The sequence below is a fragment of the Pogona vitticeps genome, chromosome 2, assembly GCF_051106095.1.
Source record: "Pogona vitticeps strain Pit_001003342236 chromosome 2, PviZW2.1, whole genome shotgun sequence".
NCBI lineage: Eukaryota > Metazoa > Chordata > Lepidosauria > Squamata > Agamidae > Pogona > Pogona vitticeps.
The window spans coordinates 167,007,996-167,030,860 of NC_135784.1; the positions used below are offsets into that span (position 1 = coordinate 167,007,996).

The following is a 22,865-nucleotide window of genomic DNA, read 5'->3' on the forward strand; positions in this document are numbered from 1 at the left end:
GCTGTGTATAGTGTTTGCTATTATAACAGCATGAGATTTTTCAGCATTCGCAGGGAAGCTTGGAACTGATCCCCTGAAGATACGGGGGTCCTACTGTATTACAGCATCTGAATGAGATGGGTGCTGGTGGTGAGGGAAAAGACAACAGCCTGTATTGAAAAGTAAACATTTATTAGAACCAATACAAGAAGTATGAAAGAGTAAGGATGAGGGATAGAGGGCAGAGAAGAGAGGTTTGTTTTTGTAACATGTCATATTGTACAACAAAATGCTCCTTGTTTTAAAAATCATTTTCACACTTTAAAAACCAGCGTAATACACATTAGCTTTAGAATCAAAGGGCTTGCTTAAAATATCACCAATAAGGAAGGCTAACACTAACACACATACATACAGCGAGAGAAAGACAAAAGTTCATTGACAATCTGCTGTGCATGGCAACTTGTTACTGAAGTTGGGAGGAGAAAGTTCATGCTCCTTTTCCTTTAGACCTGAAATATAAGACTTCTTACACTGAACAGTGATACATTTTAATTTCCTTGCCTAATTTTAGTGCCTCAGCAGTAAAGCAGGGCCTTTGCACAATACAACTGTACAGGTCATTGGGTTTATTCTTCTGCTTTGATCCAACCAAGTGATCATGATTTATCTGACTATTTGCATGCTCCTGGAAACATTTTGAAACACTGCATGGAGAACTTCTGCTTTGGCATATTATGAACACTCTTCCCAAATATGAGTTCTCATTGTTCCTGACCATTAGCCATGCCATCTGGGACTGATGGGAACTCAGTTTAAAACATCTTGAAAACAACAGGTTGAGGAAAGCTGTCAGTTTAAGCAATTTTATCTGACAAAGGATGGATCAAGATAGGGCAAAAAGAAGAAGAAAGGGAGGGGAAAAAATTAACCATAAGAACAGCTGCATGACTCAGTTCTGAAAAGGAGAAGTGGGGATTTGCTTTGGAATAAAGATGGCTTTCAGATCCACCAACAGGGAATTGTACCTTTTGTTTCTTGGAAAAGCAGAAGAATCTAAGACTGGGCATTCGTAAGCCCTCAGTATTTGGTGGCCTTTTAAAAGGAATCTTTTTTAAAATCAGGAAACAGAAATTGTGATATCACAGTTTAGGATTTTGCCACAGGGTTAGGTAGCAAGTAGGAAATTGCAGGTGAAATCTAACACCCTGGGTCATCTTGCAAACAAAAGGCAGCTGTGACATAGGGGATCAGAGAAAATATTACTCTTACTGCATGGATGCATAGTTTTTCCCTTCCTCCTCCTCTTAGTGCTTTTTCTCCTCCTCACTCTGGGAGGAGACAGAGTGTCATTACAGACTATACAGCCAAGAAAAGATTTAAATGCCACCCCAGGTAAAAATTAGACTGTTAATCAAAAAATTAATGAGTTTAATTAAAACAAAATTAATTCTCTCTCTTAGTACTTTATTTCATTCTCCTAGGCGACTAGGGCTAACAATTCATTTTTGACAGCATGCTAAGAATGGGCAGCATCCGAATACTGCACCTGCAAATTGAATGTCTTGCCATGAACTTAAACCAAGATAAATTCAGAAAGGAAGTACTCCAGTAAAAAAAGGAGTCATTTAAAAATGTCATTCACTCTCTCACACACACATGTACATTACAAATTTCTGGTGAAAGCCCAGATTTGAGACTGAAACCTCCCCATCCACCATACACACACATCTCTATCCCCATACCCTCCAGATGTAAGACACCAAAAAAGCTAACATCAAAATGCTTTGTTTTGCAATTGAAACATTGAGACCAGGAGCCAAACAGTGAGGTGAGGTCAGTTCAGAAACCACCTAAATGCAGCATAAACAGCTTAGAAGTCCTGGATATTTTGAATCTGCTAATTTTACTGCATGAAGAAAACACACAAACTTTACAGGATTTTCAGCTAAAGAGAAGAAACTTTAAAAAAGGAAGGGAAAGGTTTTTCATTTCATGGAATCTGGCCATGCATTTTGGATACTGTTGAAAGATGATTTTCCACCCCTTCAAAACAGAGAACTCTTTTGAACAGGGTTACAGTGCAGGATCAGTGCACACTGTGAAACTTCTTCAAGGCTGTAAGTTCCTCACATTTGTGCCTGACGACAAAGCTGAAAGAGATTTTCAGCTTCTCTATCTTTACAGGTTAAGCAGCCATTTTGTGTGTCCAGCTGACCTATTTTGTTGGTGGGCTTACTCGGCAAGGTACTCTGAACACCTCCCAACTCACAGGCAGAAAAAAGAAGGATACACCAATGGATTACACTGGAAGAAGAATGTTTATAACTCTTCACAGACAACATTATTAAATGTCTGCTAATTCCCTAGCAGGTGCCTTGTTGGCTTTTCAGCTGGCTACACTAGTGCTGATAATCACCAGCTTCCTTTTTAGCTTGACACAGAAATGACTATTACCATCAACTTGCAAAAAGAGATCACGCTTACACTGCAATGTGTATACAAGATGGAGACAGAAAAGAGAAGACATACATTCAGTGCCCTCAACTCTGTTGCATCTTCTCTCTCATGCAGTTGTTCAGCAACAAAAGAGGCGCATGAAACATTGTTTAAGTTAGTCGGGTTGTGGAGCCTTTTTTTTTTTTTTCAAAGAGATGATTTTACAATTATTCTGAAAAAAGAAACATCACGGAGGGGAATGTCTTCTATCTAGCCCACATCCTCCAGAACTCAACTTGACTCTACTCCGTCCACTGCACTTAATGTGGAAAGCAGTGCCTGCCGTTAGAGGCACACACTGGGAAATAAAAGGAGCTAATAACAATGGGGAAATCTCAATTGGATTCTTCAAGACTGCAGCAGGGGAAGACATTTCCAGGGGCGGGCTACTAATCATTCAAAGCCTCCACCTCATGGTGCGCAGAGATATGCAGGACCTTGCCAGGGACCCCAGACTCTTTCCTTCTTTGTTCACCTCTGCAAATTCCAGAGAACGCAAGGATAAGTCACGGCAAACAATGAGACTGCAGCAGCCTACTCTGAGAATCAGGGGAGGGCCAGCGTGGGGTGGTCTGCTATTCTGTGGGAGAAGATGGCAAGGCGAACACTAGGCTGCCTGCAAATAGTAGAGAAGGATCAAAAGGCAGAGAGCAGCTCCTTAGCTGATAAGAGGGCAGCCACTTCTTGATGTAGTCTTTTCAGCTTTCATGTGTAATTTCTCCTGGTTCCAGCCCCAATTGTGATAACTAAGAACCACCAAATCTGTTTTCTCCCCAAAGCTGTGATGACTTTTAAACCACCTCTGAGTCTGAAAATATCTTCAGGTGCATGAATAAGATTTCGAGTATCTGGGCAAGCTTTTATTTTCTCTTCTGCTTTAATTCAAGCAGGTGACTTCATAGTTAGTAGTACTAGTAGTAGCAGTAGTAGTAAATTAAGAACATTCTAGTCTTAAACCAGCTGCTCCTTCTATATTTCATGTTAAAATATGACCTCAGAAGTGACTGGCCTACAGACAAGAGAGAGGCAGAGGAAAGTAGAAGGAGGAAGCTTCTACTTTTAAGGAAGCCCCATTAAAGAAGCAGATCTGGGGAATCTATTTGTCTCAAAGAATTATTAAAGTAATCACTTATTCACAACCCATAAATGGCACAAACCAAATCCAAGCAGACAATAAAATCCAACTTCCCTCACAAATCCTGCTTAGCAGCTGCTAGAATGTTCCAGCCGTTAGAGGCATGCACAGCAGTGTGAGTGTGAAGAAAGGCTGGAGGGAAGAATGGTAACACAAAGAAAGACCAATAAAGACAAAATTTAGAAAAGCTCAAAGGGACTGTAAAAAGCAATGAGTGACAAATCTGCTCCGTCAAGAATTTTTCCCCAAAATGTATTTACCCAGATTGCACATCTTGAAACCAAATATGGTGCAAATGCAATCAGAGCCACTTTTCTGATCTTGCAATGCATTCTATGTATGCATTTGAAAATGGTATAAGGAAAGCTGCACATAATTCTAAAACACACACAAATGTGCTGAATGCACCTGGCTTTAATGGGGACATACACACATCTGAAAACACAAAGACATATACAAGTATCTGTGCAGGAAAAACAAAAGCTTAGATAGAACCGGGATGCAATGAGCTTGGTGATGGAAAAATGAGAGCCCCTATGACATCAGATTGACTTGCCAATCTAGCTGCAAAAGAGGCACAGAGAGAATGCGGATATGTGCACAGCATCCAACCCCAAGCAAGAGAAGCTTCTTATGATGTCCTTTGCCCGCCTATGGCAGCTTTTCAAAGGGGAACCAGAAGGGAAGAGCTTAAGTTTTAGTCTGCACCTACCTCTGGGAGATCAGTACCATCTGTCCTTCAAAGGCAAATCTTGCAGAGGTGACTAGCCATGCCAGAACAGAAACCATTCAAGACACATCTGCATGTGTCTCTCTCTTCTTTCTCACAATTCATTTTACTCTATAGCACCTCCTTGAAATATAAAAGCAGGGGAAATTCCTAACAAAACTTCACTCACCAATAGCTCCCCCAGCATCAACAGGCACTGATGTGCAGGCAGAAGCAGCTTGTCTAGTTAGACATGGCTCAGAATACAGAGACAGCATAAAAAGGAAGGACAGAGAACCCCTTTGATTGTCTGCTGTAGGAAAATAGACTAAGCAAAATATGGCAGTGCAAAACTGAAGCAAGCAATGGCGCCTAAGAGGGATTTGTGATCACAATAGAAACAAACCTCTTCCCCTACCCCTCTAAAAAGTAAGAAGAATGGAAGAGCAGAGCAGGGAAAAGGAGCAAGCAAGGGTAAAAGATCTACATAGAAGAGCCAGACCCTAGAAGGACATCTGAAAGAGTAGTGACATATCGATTCTACAGTATACGAAGTTTATTCAATTGATCTTTTTTTCAGGCCTCCATCCAATTTATTACCAGCACCCATGACCCTTAGCTGTCTTCAGGCAGCCAAAAATTTAGCTGGTGACAGCCTCGTACTGATCCATGTTAATACTGTTCAGCTTTGCCATTCATTATCAAAAGTTGGGTCAACATATGTTCACAGGAAAGGGGAAAGTGAAACTGAAAATATTAGCAAGCATCAAACTCTGCCGGACCCTGGAGTCCCAACTATACTACGCAAGACAGACATTCCACATAGGGGCGGGGACCATGCATGGGCATCATTAGGGGGAAAAGCGGAGCTACTGCAGGGAATTCTACTACCTGTTTTCTGTTACGTGGTCTTTCAACCTTTCTTATCATAAGGACCAAGAGGGAAACCAACCGCTGAAATGACTGACTACTAATAGCCCCAGCACCCTAAGGATGGAATCATTTGACTGCCATATTGCTAGTGTAGAGAGAGATGGTGGTATAGGTGCCAGCTGAGGAGAACACAAAGGCCAGTGGGAAACAACTCTTGCATCTTAGGAGCAGTTTCTAGACTGTTGTGCTACAATTGACCAGAAACAGCCAGGTGTTCAAGAGTAAAAATGTGCTCATGTGCTTGTTTTCCTTTAAAACAAGCAGAAGCAGAAAACTGCTTCTCATATAGAGTAGGTCCAGATCCCGAAACAAAAGAGCTCTTTCAAACACAGGTTACTATGTCAGGGAAGTCTGCTATGTGTGAAACAACAGCTAAAGCATTGATCCTAATTTTGACAGCCTTCCTAGGAAAAACAACATTGATTACATCTTGGAACCACAATTCTTGGTTTTTTTGTTTGTTTGTTTGTTTGTTCTTGGGAAAGACCTAGTGACAGATAAGGATCTCAGGTATGGCACAAAATTGGTTGGACTACATATCTGGTAAAGCACAATTAATGCAAATTAAGAAAAATGGGGAGGAGCTATAAGAGACTAGATTTAATTGCATGAAAGGCCAGTTAAAAGGGGAGCTGTCCTTGCCAGCTAATTACTCTCCACTGATCCCCATTTCAGAATAACCTGTTCCTGCCCTACAGCTAGAACACAACAGTGCTCATTGGATGGAACAAATTGGGCTAATGCAAATAAAGATGGCACTGGGAGTCAGGATTGGAACTGCTATCCAATAATCTGAAAACAAATTCCCACATAATGTCAGCAGTTCTTACAATAATTAGAAATCACTCTCTTGGTAGTTCTGGTTTGATTAGTATTTGAGAAATTTCAGAATCCAAAAAGTGTGCTCAGCTCAATGGACTTCCCCCAGGCCCCAAATGTAAGTAGCCTTCAGTCACTCTGACTGCATCTGTCTAGAATGGAAGGCAACTCCTGCCCACACAAATCATGATAAAGCTGAAGAGGCAGAAGTGAGCAGCCAGGCAGGGAAAGCCAGCCTGGATGATCTGAGAGGTCTTTCAAAAGGGAGACCATGTTTTGAATTCTGAAATGAAAGGACAAAGGAACACACATGACCTGTCAAATCTCTTGGAAGTGAAACTGAATGCAACTCACACCATTTATGTTATGACTAAACCAACCAAGATCCTGTTGAGCACAGTAACAAGCACATATTCATGGATTCATTTGGGTGGAAGGGGAAAAGGGAGAGCGGATATGTACAACTACAGATGGACAGAGGATCCCAAGCTACTTTAGCTTTTCACTGCTTCCCGCTCTTTGTTTTCGGCATCTTCTGGGTATGCATGCCAGGTCAGTCTTTCTTCATAAAATGCTATCACAATCTGGGGACACTTCACATTGGCTTCCTTTGCTAGAACCAGGTCGGCCTCATCCGTGTCTTTCCTGAAGCAAGAACAACAAAAGCAGATGTGATTACCAGTTGATAAAGCAGAGACCTTATTTAGCCACTCCTGCCTTTTGCCCTCTAAACTGGCAACTGGGGATGAGGTTGACATCTTCTGTGGGAACCAGTCTGGCCTAGGGGCCTCCAGTTGCAGAATCCGTGCCCATTAGAATATTACTTGTATTCTAACAGCTATGCACACTCAGAAAATAGTGTTGTCTCTTCCTCTCCTGATTGAGAATACACATGGACATAAACATCTTGCACTGCCCCCCCACCTGTGAAACAGACCTCACAATTTAGAGTAGACTGTCAAAAAAAGCAACCTTCTGCATTTTCTCTGCTATAAAAAGGTATGGGAAGAAAGGGAAGCAAAAGAAGTACCTTCTCTTTACTCCTTCCAAGCACCCTGCACTTTAAAGGCAAGGACAGCAACCAATGGTTCCAAATGGGGGACCCCACATTTTCTTGGAATTGTAGCATCCAGAAGTGTTAGCCAGAACTGCCAATGATCAAGGCTTCTGGGAGTTGTAGTCAAAAAACATGTAGGGCCTCCAGTTTGAGAACCACTATTTAGTCATTGGTTAGATCAAAAGATTTTCAAAAGGTTCAACAGGCTGAAAATGTGATCCTCATTTGTCAAGCATTCACTTTTTGCAACACATTATTTTTAATGCAAATACATTTAAAATTTGCTGGTGGCAAACATGATCTTTAAAAAGACATGTCCATTATTCCATCACAAAGAAAATACCCTTTTAAGGTGATGTGGAAGCATGTCCAACAGAAAAAGAAAAAGAAAAAGAAAAAGAAAAAGAAAGGAAGGTAGGAAGGACAGGACAGGACGGTTTTGAATAATAATCAATAATCTAGAAGTCATACAAATAACTTAAAAATTATTTAACTGGATGAGAGCTCTAGTGGGACCTTTCTATATTTCTTCCTTCTCCTATCTCATAGAATATGGGAACGCAACTTTGTGAAAGGGGCCCAAGTTTCTTGAGTCTCTAGTGGCACAAAGTTATCCTGCATAATGTCAAAAGCAGTCTTGTACTGTGGGAGCTCAGAGGGACTGTATAAAAGTCTGTTGAGGAAGCACAAGCAAACCCAGTGTTTACAATGCAGTATTCTCAGGGACACTGTACCCCAGTACAAAGGCCGTACCCCAGTCCTTTGTTAGTTAAACGTTCTTTCCTTACCCTTTTGGCAGAATTAATCTTTGCTGGCATGTTTTACCACCAGTCACAAAGCATATTTTCTGGTTAAAAATCTCAAGAGGAACAGCAAATGCATATGGCTGATGAAAACATGAGAGGAATGTGCGGTGGCATAAACACAGAGCTACCTCACCAACACAGATGAAACATAAACTTACCTTAAATTGTACTACACTAGAAGAGTCAAAGGCAGGAGGAGGGGGAAGGGAAAGACATGCAGCAGAACAAACCAGATTAGCCCAGCATACTACAGCCAGGAGAAGTGAAATGCGAGAAAGTCCTTAAATGTCTGAACACGCATATTTTTTTAAATGCTTTGTTCTGCGCATAAGAGCTTTTGGGGTTACCTACAACAATTCTTGTGTAGAGGCTATTACAAAAACCCCTTTCAGTTAACACATAAAACAGACAATGTCTTAGCTGGATCACTGCCTTTGCCTGCATTTGTCCCTTGTTTCATATGCAGCAGGGACTGTCCACTAACCTAGTCTCTTACGCTACATCCCTCAGTTCCAGGCAAGTTGTCTCTTACCAAACATAACCAATATAGGCAATTTAGCACGAATTAGGGCTGGAAGCTTTAAATTATTTATTGATGCAATCTACCAACTACAGAGTTCATTGAAAATTAACCTCCATTGACCAATAAATGCAATTTATTAAAGGTGTGACAAGCTAACACTTTGAGACCAGAACTTCTGTCACTAACCTGAATTGCGTTTGATAGAAGAAATTCAAATATAGCTATTCCTTCTAACTTTATAACCTAACATTTGGAGTTAAATGTTTTAAAAACCAAGATCTAGAGGAATAGTGAGCTGTCACCTTGTTTTTAAAAAATGAAAAATAGAATATATCATATTCATGTATCTCACTAAATTTTTATATGGCTTTTCCTTACAAGAACAAACATTAGTGTTTCTTAAATATCAAGTCATAAAACGTCTTCTAAAGAGAACCTTTGAATTCCACTGAGCTTACTCTCAAGTAAATGAATTTAGGAGTGCAGTTGTACTCCAATAATTAGTGAAAAAGTGAGACAATGATTACATTTTATTAATGAGCACAGAATGATGTCAGTTGCAAAGGTAAAATTAAGAAGTGATCAAATGTACAGTGCAGAGTAATTAAAATTAGTGTAGTTAAACTTCACAATCTGTTTCTTCAACATTTGCAAGAGGGATTACTCCCATGGTCTAGAAAGCAATTAGGTGTTCTTTTGGTTAATTTACCAGAATGAAAGCCAGTGGTCCAGGGGATAATTTCTCCATGGACTTACAAAATCCAGGTTCTGGTCAAAGCCCTGTACAAGCCAGGTTCTGTTAAATTCAGCTCCTATTTCCAGAAGAGCCATAAAAGTAACCTACCCCACAGGGTACATGCAATGCAACTATGGTAAGCACTGTCAAGAGCCTTGCACGTTCAAATTAGCATAGAAAACTCTTATCATTCTAATCTGCAGGGCATCCATCTCACTAAACAGATTTTTATTTTTGCCCTTCAGAATTCAGAGTAGCTGGAAACATGAAGCCTGGATAGTCAAAGGCAATCAATCACTGTACACACAGGAAACCTCCCCTTAATGCATCACTTTGAGCCATGGTATAGTTAGACTGGGGGGGGGGCTCTGCACAACCATTGTTTTGCAGTGATAGGTATAGTGGGTGAGACAGTGGAGACAGACTTATCCAGTTGAGAGATTATAACCACTACAGAGTATGCATACTCAGAAAATACTCCCCCCCCCCATGCTTGTCGCTCACAACCACAGCATTTGGTCACACTGTGAAACCACCACCACCTCTCCCTGCAGTGGTTCATGTTCCTTCCGACCTGGCCGCCCAAGAGCTCTGCGCGCTCCGCTGGGGTCCCCTCCCCCTCCGTGGCGCCTTGGGAAGTGCGCGGCCCCATCCATTTCTCAGCCCAAACAGTGATAAGAAAGGAAGAAAGGAAGGGAGACAGACAAGGGCTTCTTTTCTCTCTGCCGCATTGCCATGGGGGATGGGGCGGTCCCCACCCCCACCCAAATGAAAACCGGGAGGGGGAGGGGGACGGGGAGGGGGAGGGAGCAAAAAGCACTTCCCTTGAACACAGCTGTGCTGTAACCTCTGCCAAGCAGATAAGCCAGGCTCCCGGCTTTGTCTCCATGCTCCCTCGTGGTGGGGGAGGGGCTCCTGCTGCATATGCAGCACAGCCATCTCTCTCTCTCTCTCTCTTCCTGCCCAAAGAGTCTTCCAGCTAAGATACACCCAGCAGCAAAAACAAGAGGCAAGTCAAAACCTTTGCAGGAGGATTTCCTCTCCTCTCCTCTCCTTCTCTCTCTTTCTCCACAACTGGGCAACACAAGGAAGACTGGGAGATGGGGAGCTTGTATACCGAAATACAGTATACCAGTTGCAAGCAAGAAGCACAACACCCACTTGAGGGAGAACAAAGCCCAGCAAATAAACCACCCTTGGGCCATTCAAACATGTAATCGCACCTAAGATTATTTCTTCCCCAGCCGTTTCAAAAAGGGACACCGGGGATTGCGGGGCAAGAGGGATCAGATACCAGGATCAATTTATTTTTATAGATGTATTTTGAAAAGAATACTCACCATTTCATGAGGAACATCAAATCTCCACAGGAGTCTGTGGCTCCAATGATCTTTTCCGGCTCCAATCCTCTTTCAAAGCCCCTGGCGATATCGGTGCTCTGGTAAAAAAGAAAAAAGGAGAATGTTTTTTTTAAAAACCCTTAAACGTTCTGCCTCCGGTTCATCTGTTAGCCTCCCTTAACGAAAAAGGAGAGGGGAGCTTCAAAGGCCACCAGAACCAGGTGATAAACAGATGCTCCGCGTGGCTTGATGGCAATTAGGAGAGGAGGACAAGGCCTTAATATCCTGTCTTTATTACTACCAACTAATCATAGTCATCATTTTTTTTGCATTTCCTCTTTATTAAATATTTGGGAAATGGGAGGTACCCAGGGGAAGAAGAACTTTAAAAGACAGGGAATTACAAAGTCGCCATTTAAAAAGAGCTCGCCAAGCGGAGGACAGATCGAGGGAATTAAGCCGTCTTGCCTTTGCAGCTGCTGCTGCTGCTGCTGCTGCAGCCATTCGTGATTTCCAAAGCTCCCCATCCCTGCTACGCCTCCCCCGCTCCAGAGCGCACCACCTCTATGGGCTCTCACGGTCCTTGAGGTCTTTGTGCCGGTGCCTGCCGTCAATGGGTGTGTCCCATTCATGCGGGGCTCTTTTTTTAAAAAAAATTATTTTTGGGGGCTGTTGCTGCTGCAAACGAGAGCTGCTTTAAATCGTCGGGGCCCCAGACAAGGGTCGGTCAGCTCCCTCCGCACATACCATCTGAAGGGTGGTAACAGCTTTCAGTCGCTGCAAGCCTGGAGCGAGCGTGTTCTCCCAGCTCTGCAGCAGCAGCAGCAGCAGCACACGCTATTCTGCTAAAGATCCACACATTTGTGGCTCACACATACTGCCTAGCTAGATGCAGCTATGCAGCCAGGCAGTATTGAAGCAGACAGACAGCTTGGCTTTTCTAAGGCACTAAAGCCAGTTGTCAAAGGATGAGGCAGAAGGGGAAAGAACGAAAATCTCTCCTGATTCTCCTATTTAAGTGTATAAGACAGACAACTGGTGGTTACAGACAGAATACTGACTGCAGAACTGAAGTCAGCTAACTAAGTGACTGGAAAACCCTGTGGGAATTAAAAGAAGTATTGTGCAATGTAACACACACACAATATCCCCACGGCAATTCATTTCTGTCCTTTTTAATATTAGAAAAAAAAGTCAAGACCACAAAGCTAGTTCACACTTTGTTTTAGCATCTTTATTTTTAAACAAGAATGTACAAAAAGGGCCAAAAGAAGATAACCTTTGTGTGGGACTAGCAAGAAGTGAGGTGGCTTTCACTTTTGAAACCAAGCTGGTACTCAGTGTGTTGTGTCCAGAGAGAGAAACTGGGGGATGCCTAGTGCAAAGTAAAGACCAACATTTTATTTAGAGAGCTGAATCCTTGAATCAAGTCTCTATCTTGATAGACAGGCATGTTAAGAAACATTATTGGGCATTTTAAAAGAGCATCTTAATCCAGAAAGTATCAGCAGTTAGAGACAAAATGGGCACTTAAAGATCTATAATTATTGCATTTCTCAGTAGCATGGTAAAATAGGTTAACTGTTTAAAACCAGAGGTCTGATTTATAAAGAGACTATGTTGTACAGAGTAGTAATTGGTGTGTTAGCAAAATAATATGGGCAGCAATACTAGTGTATGCGTCTGAAATAACTGTAACTGAATACATACAGTCCCTGTTGTCATATGCTTTCCTCTAAAAAAGGTTCAAAACCAACACCTGTTGTTCTCTCACTTTTATCCTCACAGCAAAGCAAGTTAGGGTAAGAACAACAGAGAAGCTCAGACAAGGCCACCCAGTTGGTGACTTTCATTTGTCTCCTTGAACCCTGCTATCCAAAGTCTAAATCCCAACCACCATGGTGACTTCCACAGACCTGGGAAGTGAGCTTCTCACCTTCATGCCTGTACTTTGCTCATCTGAAGGAATCTCACAAATTAGCCAAGTGAGTCAGCACTCTTCTTCTGGTGTAAAAATAAGGCTCAATCACAGCTACACTTTATAATACCTGATGGTTTGCAACCAGCTGCAACCTACAATGTGAAATCATGGCTTCAAGCAAGTTTGCCAACAATGGGGAAATGGAAATAATGATTATGGCTATGCTCCTACTCTCAATACCATTTAATAGCAACTGTCTGAAAAAGATGGTAGGATGCTTGTACCTTTAATATGTGGAAAAAGAAACCTCAGTAGGGGTTACTTCTTCCACACAAATGTTGAAGGTACTACACAATTATTAAAACTTCAAGAGCCCTGATCACTTTTCCGTGTGGTCAACCTATAGCACAGAACAGAAGCAGTTCCTCCTAACCTAGGAGTTCGCAACTTGTGGTCGTCTAGAGATGTTCTGGACTACAAATACCATGAGCTCTTTAAAGCAAAGTCAATATCAAGAGACAATGGGAATTGCTAATTCACACAACATCTAGAGGGATACAGTTTCTCATCATCGTGCTAAATGTTATACATGACAATGGGTACCATCCAAGAAGTAGACACATACCAAAATCCCATCTGCCAGCACAGCATTCCCATGTTTCCTCAAACTATCCCCTCCCCAACAGATGCCATCTCATAATCAATCTTAGATTAGCTAAATACTTGTTTCACCTGCTTCTGACAGGTGTACTGTGTTTGGTCAGCCATCTGTAAAACAAAGAGTGAAAAAAAGGAAAACTAAGTGATACTTTGAAAAGTGTTGATTTAATTATTGATGGGACGTTTGTTCAATCACAAAATACATAAAGAGGGATGTGATATGGAGGGACATATAGGGAAGATAGGAGACGGTGGTCATAGTCAATGGCTCTGAAACAGAGCTGTGGTGAGACATGAAAAATTTGGAGGAAGAGGAAAACTGATGGCTTATGCCACAAAGTAAACCCCAGGAATTTTTACATAATAGAAGGAAGAGTCCAAATGTAGAGATTAAGGGGTACTGTCCCATGTAAATAGCTAAGATAAATAAGAAAATCTGGTTAGGTGATATGGCTTGAGGAGAAGATGATTTTAAAAAATGGAACTCTTAACATATTCCAAAACATGGTAAGAATACTGTAAGCCACAGTCTACAGGAATTAACCAAGCTAGGCACTTTAATTGCTGTCACTCATATGAATGTATTAACAGCATACCTGTGTTCAGTAACATTCACTATTGATAAAGAAGGGCATTATCACAGCAAAAACTAAAAGGATGAGACAAGAAAAATAGCCAGCCATGCTCTTGTATCTGTAAGCAACAACTGACAGACAGATTTCAAGATACTGTACTGAAACATTGTAGCAGATAGTGAAGGTGTTCATAAGTTAATTTCTGCCTGCTGGGAACTGATATTTTATCAAGCATCGGAAGAATAGTTTATTAGTACTCTGTTGTAAGTTCAGAAAGGGTAGTTTTCAGTGCTCTCCAAAGGATAAAAAAAAGTTTGGGCTTTGCTGAGGATGGGTAGTTTGACTTTGGTACTGTATTCACATTGAATGTAGCATACAGAATACAGTAACATAACAAGAGCCTATTCTGCATCAGGACAAAGATCTATCTAGCTCTTTTCAGCATGCTGCTCTCACAGTAGGCAGCCAAGTGCCTACCTGATGACCATAAGAAGAATATGACATCAAGAAACCCAATCATCTACTATTGAAAAACATAGTGCTTCCAATATTGTTGATAATGCACAGCCATCAAGGTTAGAATTCAAGTAGCTACTGATACCTTATCCTCCACATACAGTATTTGTCTCTTAAATCTAAGTTGGTGGTGATCACCTCATCTTCAGGTACAATAATAATTGAAATAATATTAGTTAAAATAATTCAGCTACATATCATGTGAAGTACTTCCTTCCACCTGTCCTGAATTTCCCACCATTCACCTTCAGTGAATTACTTCCTAAAGTTCTAGAATTAAGATCCCCCTTATTTTTCCACACTATGAATAATGTGATACGCCTCAATAATGACTCCTCTTACACATCTTTTTTTTTCTTAAGCCATATAGCCCCAAGCCTTGTAATTCCACCTTATTATTTGGGCTATGCCTCTTTCAGCTCTACAACACCTTTTCTGAGATAAAATGACCAGAAAACATGTAGGGATGTTAATAAAAAGTGGTGCTTTTTGGGTGTGTGTGTGACTTTTCAGATATAGTATATTAGAGATGTGTATATTTGGATTTCAGGACCACATCTCCCCTAGGGGCAGCTGCCTGCTTATCTGTCTCTCTCCTTTCTCCTCAAAAGGATCCAAGACAGCATAACAGTATTAAAATAGAAAGACTATTGAAAGCTAAAACAGTGTTACCATATTTTACGAGTTAAACAAATATATTAAAACTAGTAGATAAAAACAGTACTAAAACATATTAAAAACAACAAATCCATACTGACTTGGCTCCTTTGGTAACAATCCTTATTTTCTTTGGTAAGAAAATCCCAGCCAAACTGTGTCATCCCAGCACACCCACCCAAGAACTGCAGCTGGGCCAGAAGCAACCAGCTATGAGGAGGATTGGGACCCCTGGGTTGTTAGATTACAAAGCAACTGCAGCAGGACATTGGTTCTCAACCAGGGATACACAGATGAAAGCATGACATGGCATCTCCTCCCGTCATGGATTCTGCAAACTTCTGGGCATGATGACTGTAATTGTGGATACTTAGCGTTTCTTCTCACGTTCTCTTCATTGCCCACACCAAGTTACTCTAAATGAGAAATACTGTTAAGAAACTGAGATGCCAATGGGTATGTATTTGTGGGAAGCTGCTCCTTTGCCATGGCTTTGCTAGCAATCAAAGAGAAAACACCCGCATCTTATCTCTTGTGAATGGAACCTCCCAAAGACAGCTTGCTACTGTGCTAATTATCAATCCTTTCAGCTGTGTGGATGGGGCGAGCAAGAGGCCTCAACTGCCTTCTGAAATCTTCCTAGAAGGAAGAGACCCACTTGGCTGAAAGGGTCTAGAAGAGGACTTTGAAGCAGGGGTCTCAAACTCAATTTACCTGGGGGCTGCTGGAGGCAGTGTCTGGGTGAGACTGGGCCGCATCAGATTTTCCGCCAAGCGGAGCAAGAGCCCGAGGAAGCCGTCCAGGAATTTTCTTAGCCCGGCTGGGGCTCTGAGGAGGAGGAGGAAGAGGAGCGCAAGCCTTCGTCGTCAGCCACGACCCCCTCCGGCTCCTTCTTCACTACCACCACCACCATCAGCAGGACAAAGAAGCGGAGAAGGGAGGGAGCGCCACCGACCACGTAGCCGGGGGAGGACACGACATAAAATTAAAAAAGAACTCCTCACAGAATTCGCCTTGCAAAAGGAGAAGAGCCCCTACGGGTACCCGCAAAATTAAACAGAATGTGACAGAGGCCCAGAGGTGCGCGCACGCACATGCGCACGGACACACACACAGAGAGATCCAGCAGCCTTTCTCTGAGGGCCGCCCTCAAAAAAGGCGCACTCAGCAGCAGGAGCTACCCCCACCATGACAGAGGAGCAAACTTTGTGAGGCGAGCCCAGGCAGCCTCCAGAGCCGAGGCAGCTGAAGCAGGACAAAAAGGAGGAGGAGGAGGAAGACGCACCACCGTGTGCTGAGGCGGCTGCTGGCCGGGCTGGTGTTGGGGGTGCCGAGAGAGAAAGAGAGCCAGAGAGCCGCTTCCCTGGAAGAGGTAGTGGCAGTGGCATCTGCTGTTGGCGGCTTGGAAGCGCTCGTAGAGGATGGGCTGGGAGCGAGCTCCACTCTCAGGCATCGCTCAGCGGTGGCTTGGGCGCTCGGGGAAAAGGGCCGGCAGCACACCTCACTCACCAGTTCTCCCCCAAGACAGCGCCTCTTGTACCCTCCATCCGGAACTGCAGCCTGCCCACCGGCAAACAGGCGGGCTGGCAGGCAGGCTGCAGTTCTGGATGGACGGTGCAAAAGGCGCTATCTTGGGAGAGAGCCGGCGAGCGAGGCAAGGCTTTTTTTGATTCTTGACAGCAGAGGATGCGTGGGCGCTTCGGGGGGGGGCAGGCAAGGTGGGGACCACAATCTATCATCCAATGGGCTGCAAATGGCCCCCGGGCCGCATGTTAGAGACCCCTGCTTTAAAGAGTTTTGGGGGGTCAGCTCAGTTTTTAGGAGGATGCTGTGCTGTCATTATGAGATGCTCTCTGTGTAAACTGTGAATCTATGCTGAATTCTACTATAGGATGCAAAAACAAAGCGTGCTGCTTATATACCCCCCTATAGCGCTTCAAGCACTCTCTAGGTGGTTTACAAGTTAATTATGCAGGCTACACATCCACCCCCCCAGCAAGCTGGGTACTCATTTTATGGACCTTGGAAGGATAGAAGGCTGAGTCAACCTTGAGCCGGCTACCAGGATTGAACCCTGGGTCATGAGCAGTTTCAGCTGCAGTATAGCAGTTTAACCACTGCGCCACGAGGCTTTTCATGTATTAGTTAGAGAACTAGCTTTATAGTTTTGTGATTTCTTGTTCATTTCCAAACTTGTACTACATATTGGATTTTTCCCTTTGTGGCTTTTCTGATATTTTCACTTAATTTTTTCTTTTTTGTTTACTTTAATAAATATAGGATCTTCTCTAAGTCTACATAAAGGCCTAGTTAATGACTTGAGGACCCCGGTACTAAATCCACCCTTGATTCCTTGGCTACCTACCGAGAAATAAGTGTATGTGGTGGCAGTACTACCTTGTAAGGCTGGTGTGCTTTGTGAAATTACACGGATTTGCAGGGTTTTGCTTCCTCATTGGCACAGCTAAGCCACAGTTAGCCTGCTGTGCTGGAAGCCAGGTTCTGGGTGAATTTGCAGCCAATATCACTCTATCTACATCTCATACACGCTCAAAGTGGTTGTGAGTGAATGGCAGCTGGGGACACCCTCTGGCATGACAAATATAATAAAAAGCCTGTAAAAATTCATGTCTTTCTCAGAAAAGTGTTCTTGGATTTTATGTTTCTATCTGCAGGACTCCTGCTATTTGGATGAGCATTCTCTATCTGATACCTACATATATAACAAAATAGATCAAAGGTTGAAAACTGTTGCAATAGGATATAGTATACACTGATAGGAAGCAAGGCAGCCGCTGATGGCAAGCTAGCCTAAGTCTCATACATTTTTCAGCCTCTCTTATTGCAGTTGCCCTCATGAGAGCAAAATTAGTTAGGAACTGTTCTAACAGGAACAAAGTCAAGAAGTGACAGCTACAAGATTCCTAAGCATGCCTTCCATAGACTGTGGGACAGCAACAGAACCTTACAGAGCCCATAGACTCCAGGAATGTCTTATTTTCTTGTGCAGCCTCCCCTAGTACAGTGCCCTCCAGATGTTTTAGACTGGGACTCCACATCTAGCATGGCTACTGTTGCGGAGTGCAGCACTTGCAAGTATCTCCAGCCACTGGTCTCTACTGGGGCTGCCCCTGATCAAGCTGACTAGATACGTATAGCCGCCTCATACGTCTGGACTGCGGTTTGAGTATTTGTGTGGAATCTTAGTAGTTATTTAGATCCTAAACCCACTAGCTACTGTTTAGCATTATGTCTGCATCCAGCCCTAATGAAGGAGCCCTGAAAAACACAATGCACTGTCTTCAAGGGGGAATCATGGCAAGTTAAAATACCGGAACAGACAGGATGCTTGGGAAGGAACCAAGCCACTTATTTTCACACTGGACAGTTTTACTTCGCAAACTTTAAGCAGAATACATAATAGGTTATAAAACTGTAATCCAAACGCACTAAGGATAACCTGCTGGATATGAAATATACGACCTTATTACCCCTCATGATTTTATTAAGGGCCGACAGTAGCAATGCAGGTTTGAATCTCTAGTGACTTAGCCATAATTTTGTACAGACACAGATGTAAAGGGCAGGGCATTTCTTCAAATAAGGTTATAAAAAAATAACGAACACATAGAACTGCAGCAGCTTTTTCTCCTCCAGGAAAGGAAAGGCAAGACATAAAATGTCACTCAGCAGATCCTCATTTACACAGAATTTCATATGTTCACATTCCCTATAAAGATGCGTTTTAATAACCCATGTTCTCATGTCTCCTGATGCGCTAGCTAGTGAATATGGCAAATTTTTGAACAGAAAGGGAGAAATGTAATTCCACTTTAACCAAGGTGATACATTTGACCTTCATAGTACTTCCAATACCTGTAACTTAGCCAGCAAGAACACAGTCTTTACATTATATATGGAACTAGGTGTATTTTGCCATTCTGAGGGCAAACTGTGCAGCCATGACACAATATTTTGGACTTACTGAAGCATCTGGTTTTTGAAAACAACAAATACAGGCTGAAGTAAACGTGTACAATTCCTCATAAAATTTTCAGAAGCAGGAAGAATGGAGGGAACAGCATTTTAGCACCCACCATGATTTTTTGATATCTGCCTGCCCCCAAGCTTGTATGTGTTATGTGGCGTCAAGTCAGAATCGACTCACAGAGACCCTAAAAGGGCTTTTAAGGTAAGTGAGATATTTAAGGAGTGGTTTTACCACTTACACCACTCCCCATGAATTTCCATGGCTAAGTGGGAATTTGAACCCAAGTCTCCTGAGTCCTAGTCAGTCACTCTATCCATGATAAAATTGCATCCCATCCTTAGAAGAATCAATTGTGGTAGAAGTAAAAAAAATCTTTACCCAGCACAAACCTGTTTATGCTGTTTGAATTTTCTATATGAATAGCAGCAGTTTAACTCTCAAATTCTTTTCCTCAGCAAGGCATATCTAGCTAAAAGTACATAGGGTTTGAAACATTAATTATTCCTAGAAAAGTATGACTGGCTTTTTCTAGCCTGTCTGAAACACTCCTCTCACAGCATTCCTAAGTAGAGTGTAATAATATTCCAAAAGCAGTCTTCCCTAATCTTGAGCACTTCAGATGTCTTGAACTACATCTTGGTGGCAGGGGATGCTGCAACTTATAACCCAACATAGCTCGGACTAGAGAAAGGGAAAAAAATTCAAAAAGGCTAAGCTTGGTTGTAGTTCTCAGTCAGGCTATTGTGCTTCATAATTAGAATTAGAATCATGGATGCTTGGGAAGCAAAACATGGGCACTTTTCATCTACCTTTCTAGCATTAATGAATGGACTGCCTGGCCCACATTGGCTGTGAAGTCATTACACCCTCCACTGGAAACAGACAAGAAGCTGCAAGAGTCCAAAAAGCTAGACTCCCTGATTTACCTAGGATTTACTGATTTACCTAGGATAGATGGGCATTCAGACCATGTTCTTCAATCAACCCATGCTGCTGCTTCTAGTTCTGAGCCAGAGGCTAGGAGTTCCATTCCCCGCTCTGCTTCCTTGACAGGGGCTGGACTTGATCAATAAGGTCCCTTCCAGCTCTATATTTCTAAAATGATGATGATTAGACAGCTTTCCACTTTCACAGTGAAGATTTGATAAAGACTTTTTAAATGTGTTCTATTCATTATCTTACTGTGCTCCAAGGCTTAAGAATCCTGATAAAACAGTGTCTGGTGGGGACATGGGGGGGGGGGTTAATATGTGTTTCCCCCTCCTTGCCATGAATTGAGCCTTCCATGGGTACTACTAAACTCATGGATAGGATTAGAGAGCAACTAATATAATTCTTAGCTGGCTGCTCCTTGGTAACAAAACCTTGGACTATAAGGACACAGAAGCTGTAGAAGAGCCACTTCCTCTCATTCAGTGCAGGGTTTGTAATCTTCAGAACCAAATTCCCCCTCCTTTCCTTATACCACTCATCTGCCCTGAGCATCCTACATTATAGCATGAAAGGTGGCCAATGAGCAGAACACATTTCTAGCAGAGTATTCTTAAAGGTAATTCTTGTAATGGTGTTCAGGGCAATTTCTCTCTCACACACAAAAAAGGGACAGAGAATTCAGACAAAGAACAGAAAAAGAAGAGCATCTCCCTTTTCTGATGAGGGCTTCCTTATTATCACAACTCAAAAAGTGCTTTAAAAGGAGCCCTACCTTAGCAAGGCTTTCAAATGGTAAATTGCATTTCTTCATATCTTAATCTAAGCTAGATAGTACTAAGAAGCTCCCTGCTTGATTGTTAATCTTTATTGTATTTTAAGGACCATAATTATTTCACTGTTCTTTTCTCTACAATAAGTGGTGACAATTAGCTCATCTTGTTTTACAGGGTAGTTTTCCCTGAGAAGAGTGAGAAAGTTGACACAAATTAAGCTCAGCCAACACCTTCCTGACATGAAAATTTTTGAAAACTTTTCTGTGCCACTTGACTGCAAAGAAACAAGTGCCACCAGTGTAAACCTCCCCCCCCCACAACCTTTGTAGTTTACTGCTGGTATAGAGAAAGAACTCTGCAAGTGTAAATTGAAAGACAGAAAGCTCACCTCTTTCTTCTTTTTGGCTTTGATGTCCTCAGTATTGTTGGCAAGGCTGGACTTCCGCTTAGTGCTCTCCGATTTCTCCCGAGGCTTGTTTTCGCCTTCCTTCATTTTTTTGTATTTTTTCATAAACTCAGAAATCAGTTCAGGGCAGTCAAGGTTCTTCTCAGGTTCCCAGGTATTGTGCTCCCTGACACAATTTGGAAAAAAGGGCAACAACAGGGGTGGGAAATAACAAACAGAAGAAAAGTTGAAAATGTTCCTCTCCACTGACTGAGGCATTAACTGAGAAGTAAGTGAAGAACTGCCATGTAACAAAGATCCATGGAAATCTGTCCATGGAAAGATTTGTTTGGGGTTCTTAGGTAAGGCAGGGGCTTTTTGAAACCAATGCAACAACGTTGGTTTTCCTGCTCATATACTCTGAACAAGTTTTTCCCCATTTCTCAGTGCTTTAGGTGCAGTTCAGTGGCAAACTGGGGATGGTTGCAGCCACAGTGGGATTTCAAGCACACAATCTATTGGACTTTCTAAACAGTTTAGAAATGTGTCTTCTTGCCATCTCAATTCTTGTGAAAGCCTGGTCACTAACAATCTGTTTCCTTTAGTTAAAGGAATGATTTTCCCAAATGGAATAGCAGAAACAGTATTTATGGTTAGTAAAGGAACTACCATACAACCACATATGTTTAGAGAAACCACCTACACTGCATGGTTGCATGAATGTTTAAAATACAAAAGATTTATTTCTGAGAAGATGCTCATGCCTTCTACATAAGCCCCCCTGAGAATACTGTCTGGGATAGTAACTCCACTTAATATGAACAGTGTGTGACACTTTCTTAGGGCAAACTAAAAACATGCACAATGTGGTGAGCTAGCTTTTGAGTTTCAAAGAACTTTCTTCCAGTTTGATATTCATTTAAAAAAAAGAACAGAGGGGTAAAATGGGGTACAAGGAGTGGGGAGGTATTTGCAGATTAATTGGGTTTGTTCAGTCTATTCACAGGCTACATCAAAGCATACTGGGAAATACAGAAGAAGCAATGACTATTCCTTTGGAAATATAAAATACATAGCTTCCAACAGATATTCGTAAAGGTAGGACACTGAATCCTTTTGATAACTGAATCTCTGAAAGCTAAAGAACTCAGAAGGCTCCTGTCTTTTGCTATGGTGCTCAGGAAGGTTATGCAGACATGCCCTTTCCATTGTTGAAGAGCAGGACAGGGCCAAGTGTCTTGCTTGGTAACCAGTATTCCCAGAAACCAAGCAGTGTGCATCCATTTAAACATTGCAGCTTCAAAGCTAAATTTTATTGATAATGAATCATGGTCATACTCAATGGCATTGTAAAGCAGTCTACCAGAACCTGGGACAAACACTCAAGAGACATATACATACAGACACAAGTTCATGAAGAAAAAAAAACACATGCAGGTAACTATTTTATATTGGGACAAATGAGGAGGGTTGTGTATAACGTGTTATAACATATAAATAAAATAAAAATGCTACATCAAGTTTGAATCCTATCATTTGATCCCTGGGCATTTTGTTCAACCATTTTGGCTTTGCATATTTTACTGTGATGCCCACAACGTTCAAGCTTATCTTAACAGCCTTAAGGGCTAAAATGTTGTTGGGTCTTTTTTTTAAGTGGAAAGTGTTTTAGATGCTCAATTTCACACCCAATACCAAAATTCTGTGTCTGTACAGCTGGAGAATTAATACAGCCCTTTATGGAAGGTAGGGAGTTCTCTCTTTTTTTCCTGATGCGGCTGTTTCGAACAACCTACAGAAGGGCCACCAGAGTACTTCACAAAAAAGCCCCTGCCACCAAAAAGCTCAAAACAAGGAGGAAGACTATTCAGACGATAGTGCTGGTGAATAACTCAAGTGGAACTACCAACTCTGTGAA

The 22,865-nt window shown here is 42.1% G+C and overlaps 1 protein-coding gene across 8 annotated transcripts in view; it reads right to left on the reverse strand.

Moving 5' to 3' along the window:
• Window positions 1–154: 154 nt before the first annotated feature.
• The window catches only part of CBX5 (chromobox 5), a 60,086-nt gene continuing 37,375 nt past the window's right edge, over window positions 155–22,865 (reverse strand). For all 8 annotated transcript variants that reach the window (XM_078384665.1, XM_078384664.1, XM_078384667.1 and 5 more), the window contains 3 exons: window positions 20,951–21,134; window positions 10,537–10,634; window positions 155–6,719 (listed from right to left, as the gene is read on the reverse strand). In XM_078384665.1, coding sequence (XP_078240791.1) covers window positions 6,569–6,719; window positions 10,537–10,634; window positions 20,951–21,134 — 433 coding nt within the window. In that variant the 3' untranslated portion in view covers window positions 155–6,568. The remainder of the gene's footprint in view (window positions 6,720–10,536; window positions 10,635–20,950; window positions 21,135–22,865) is intronic.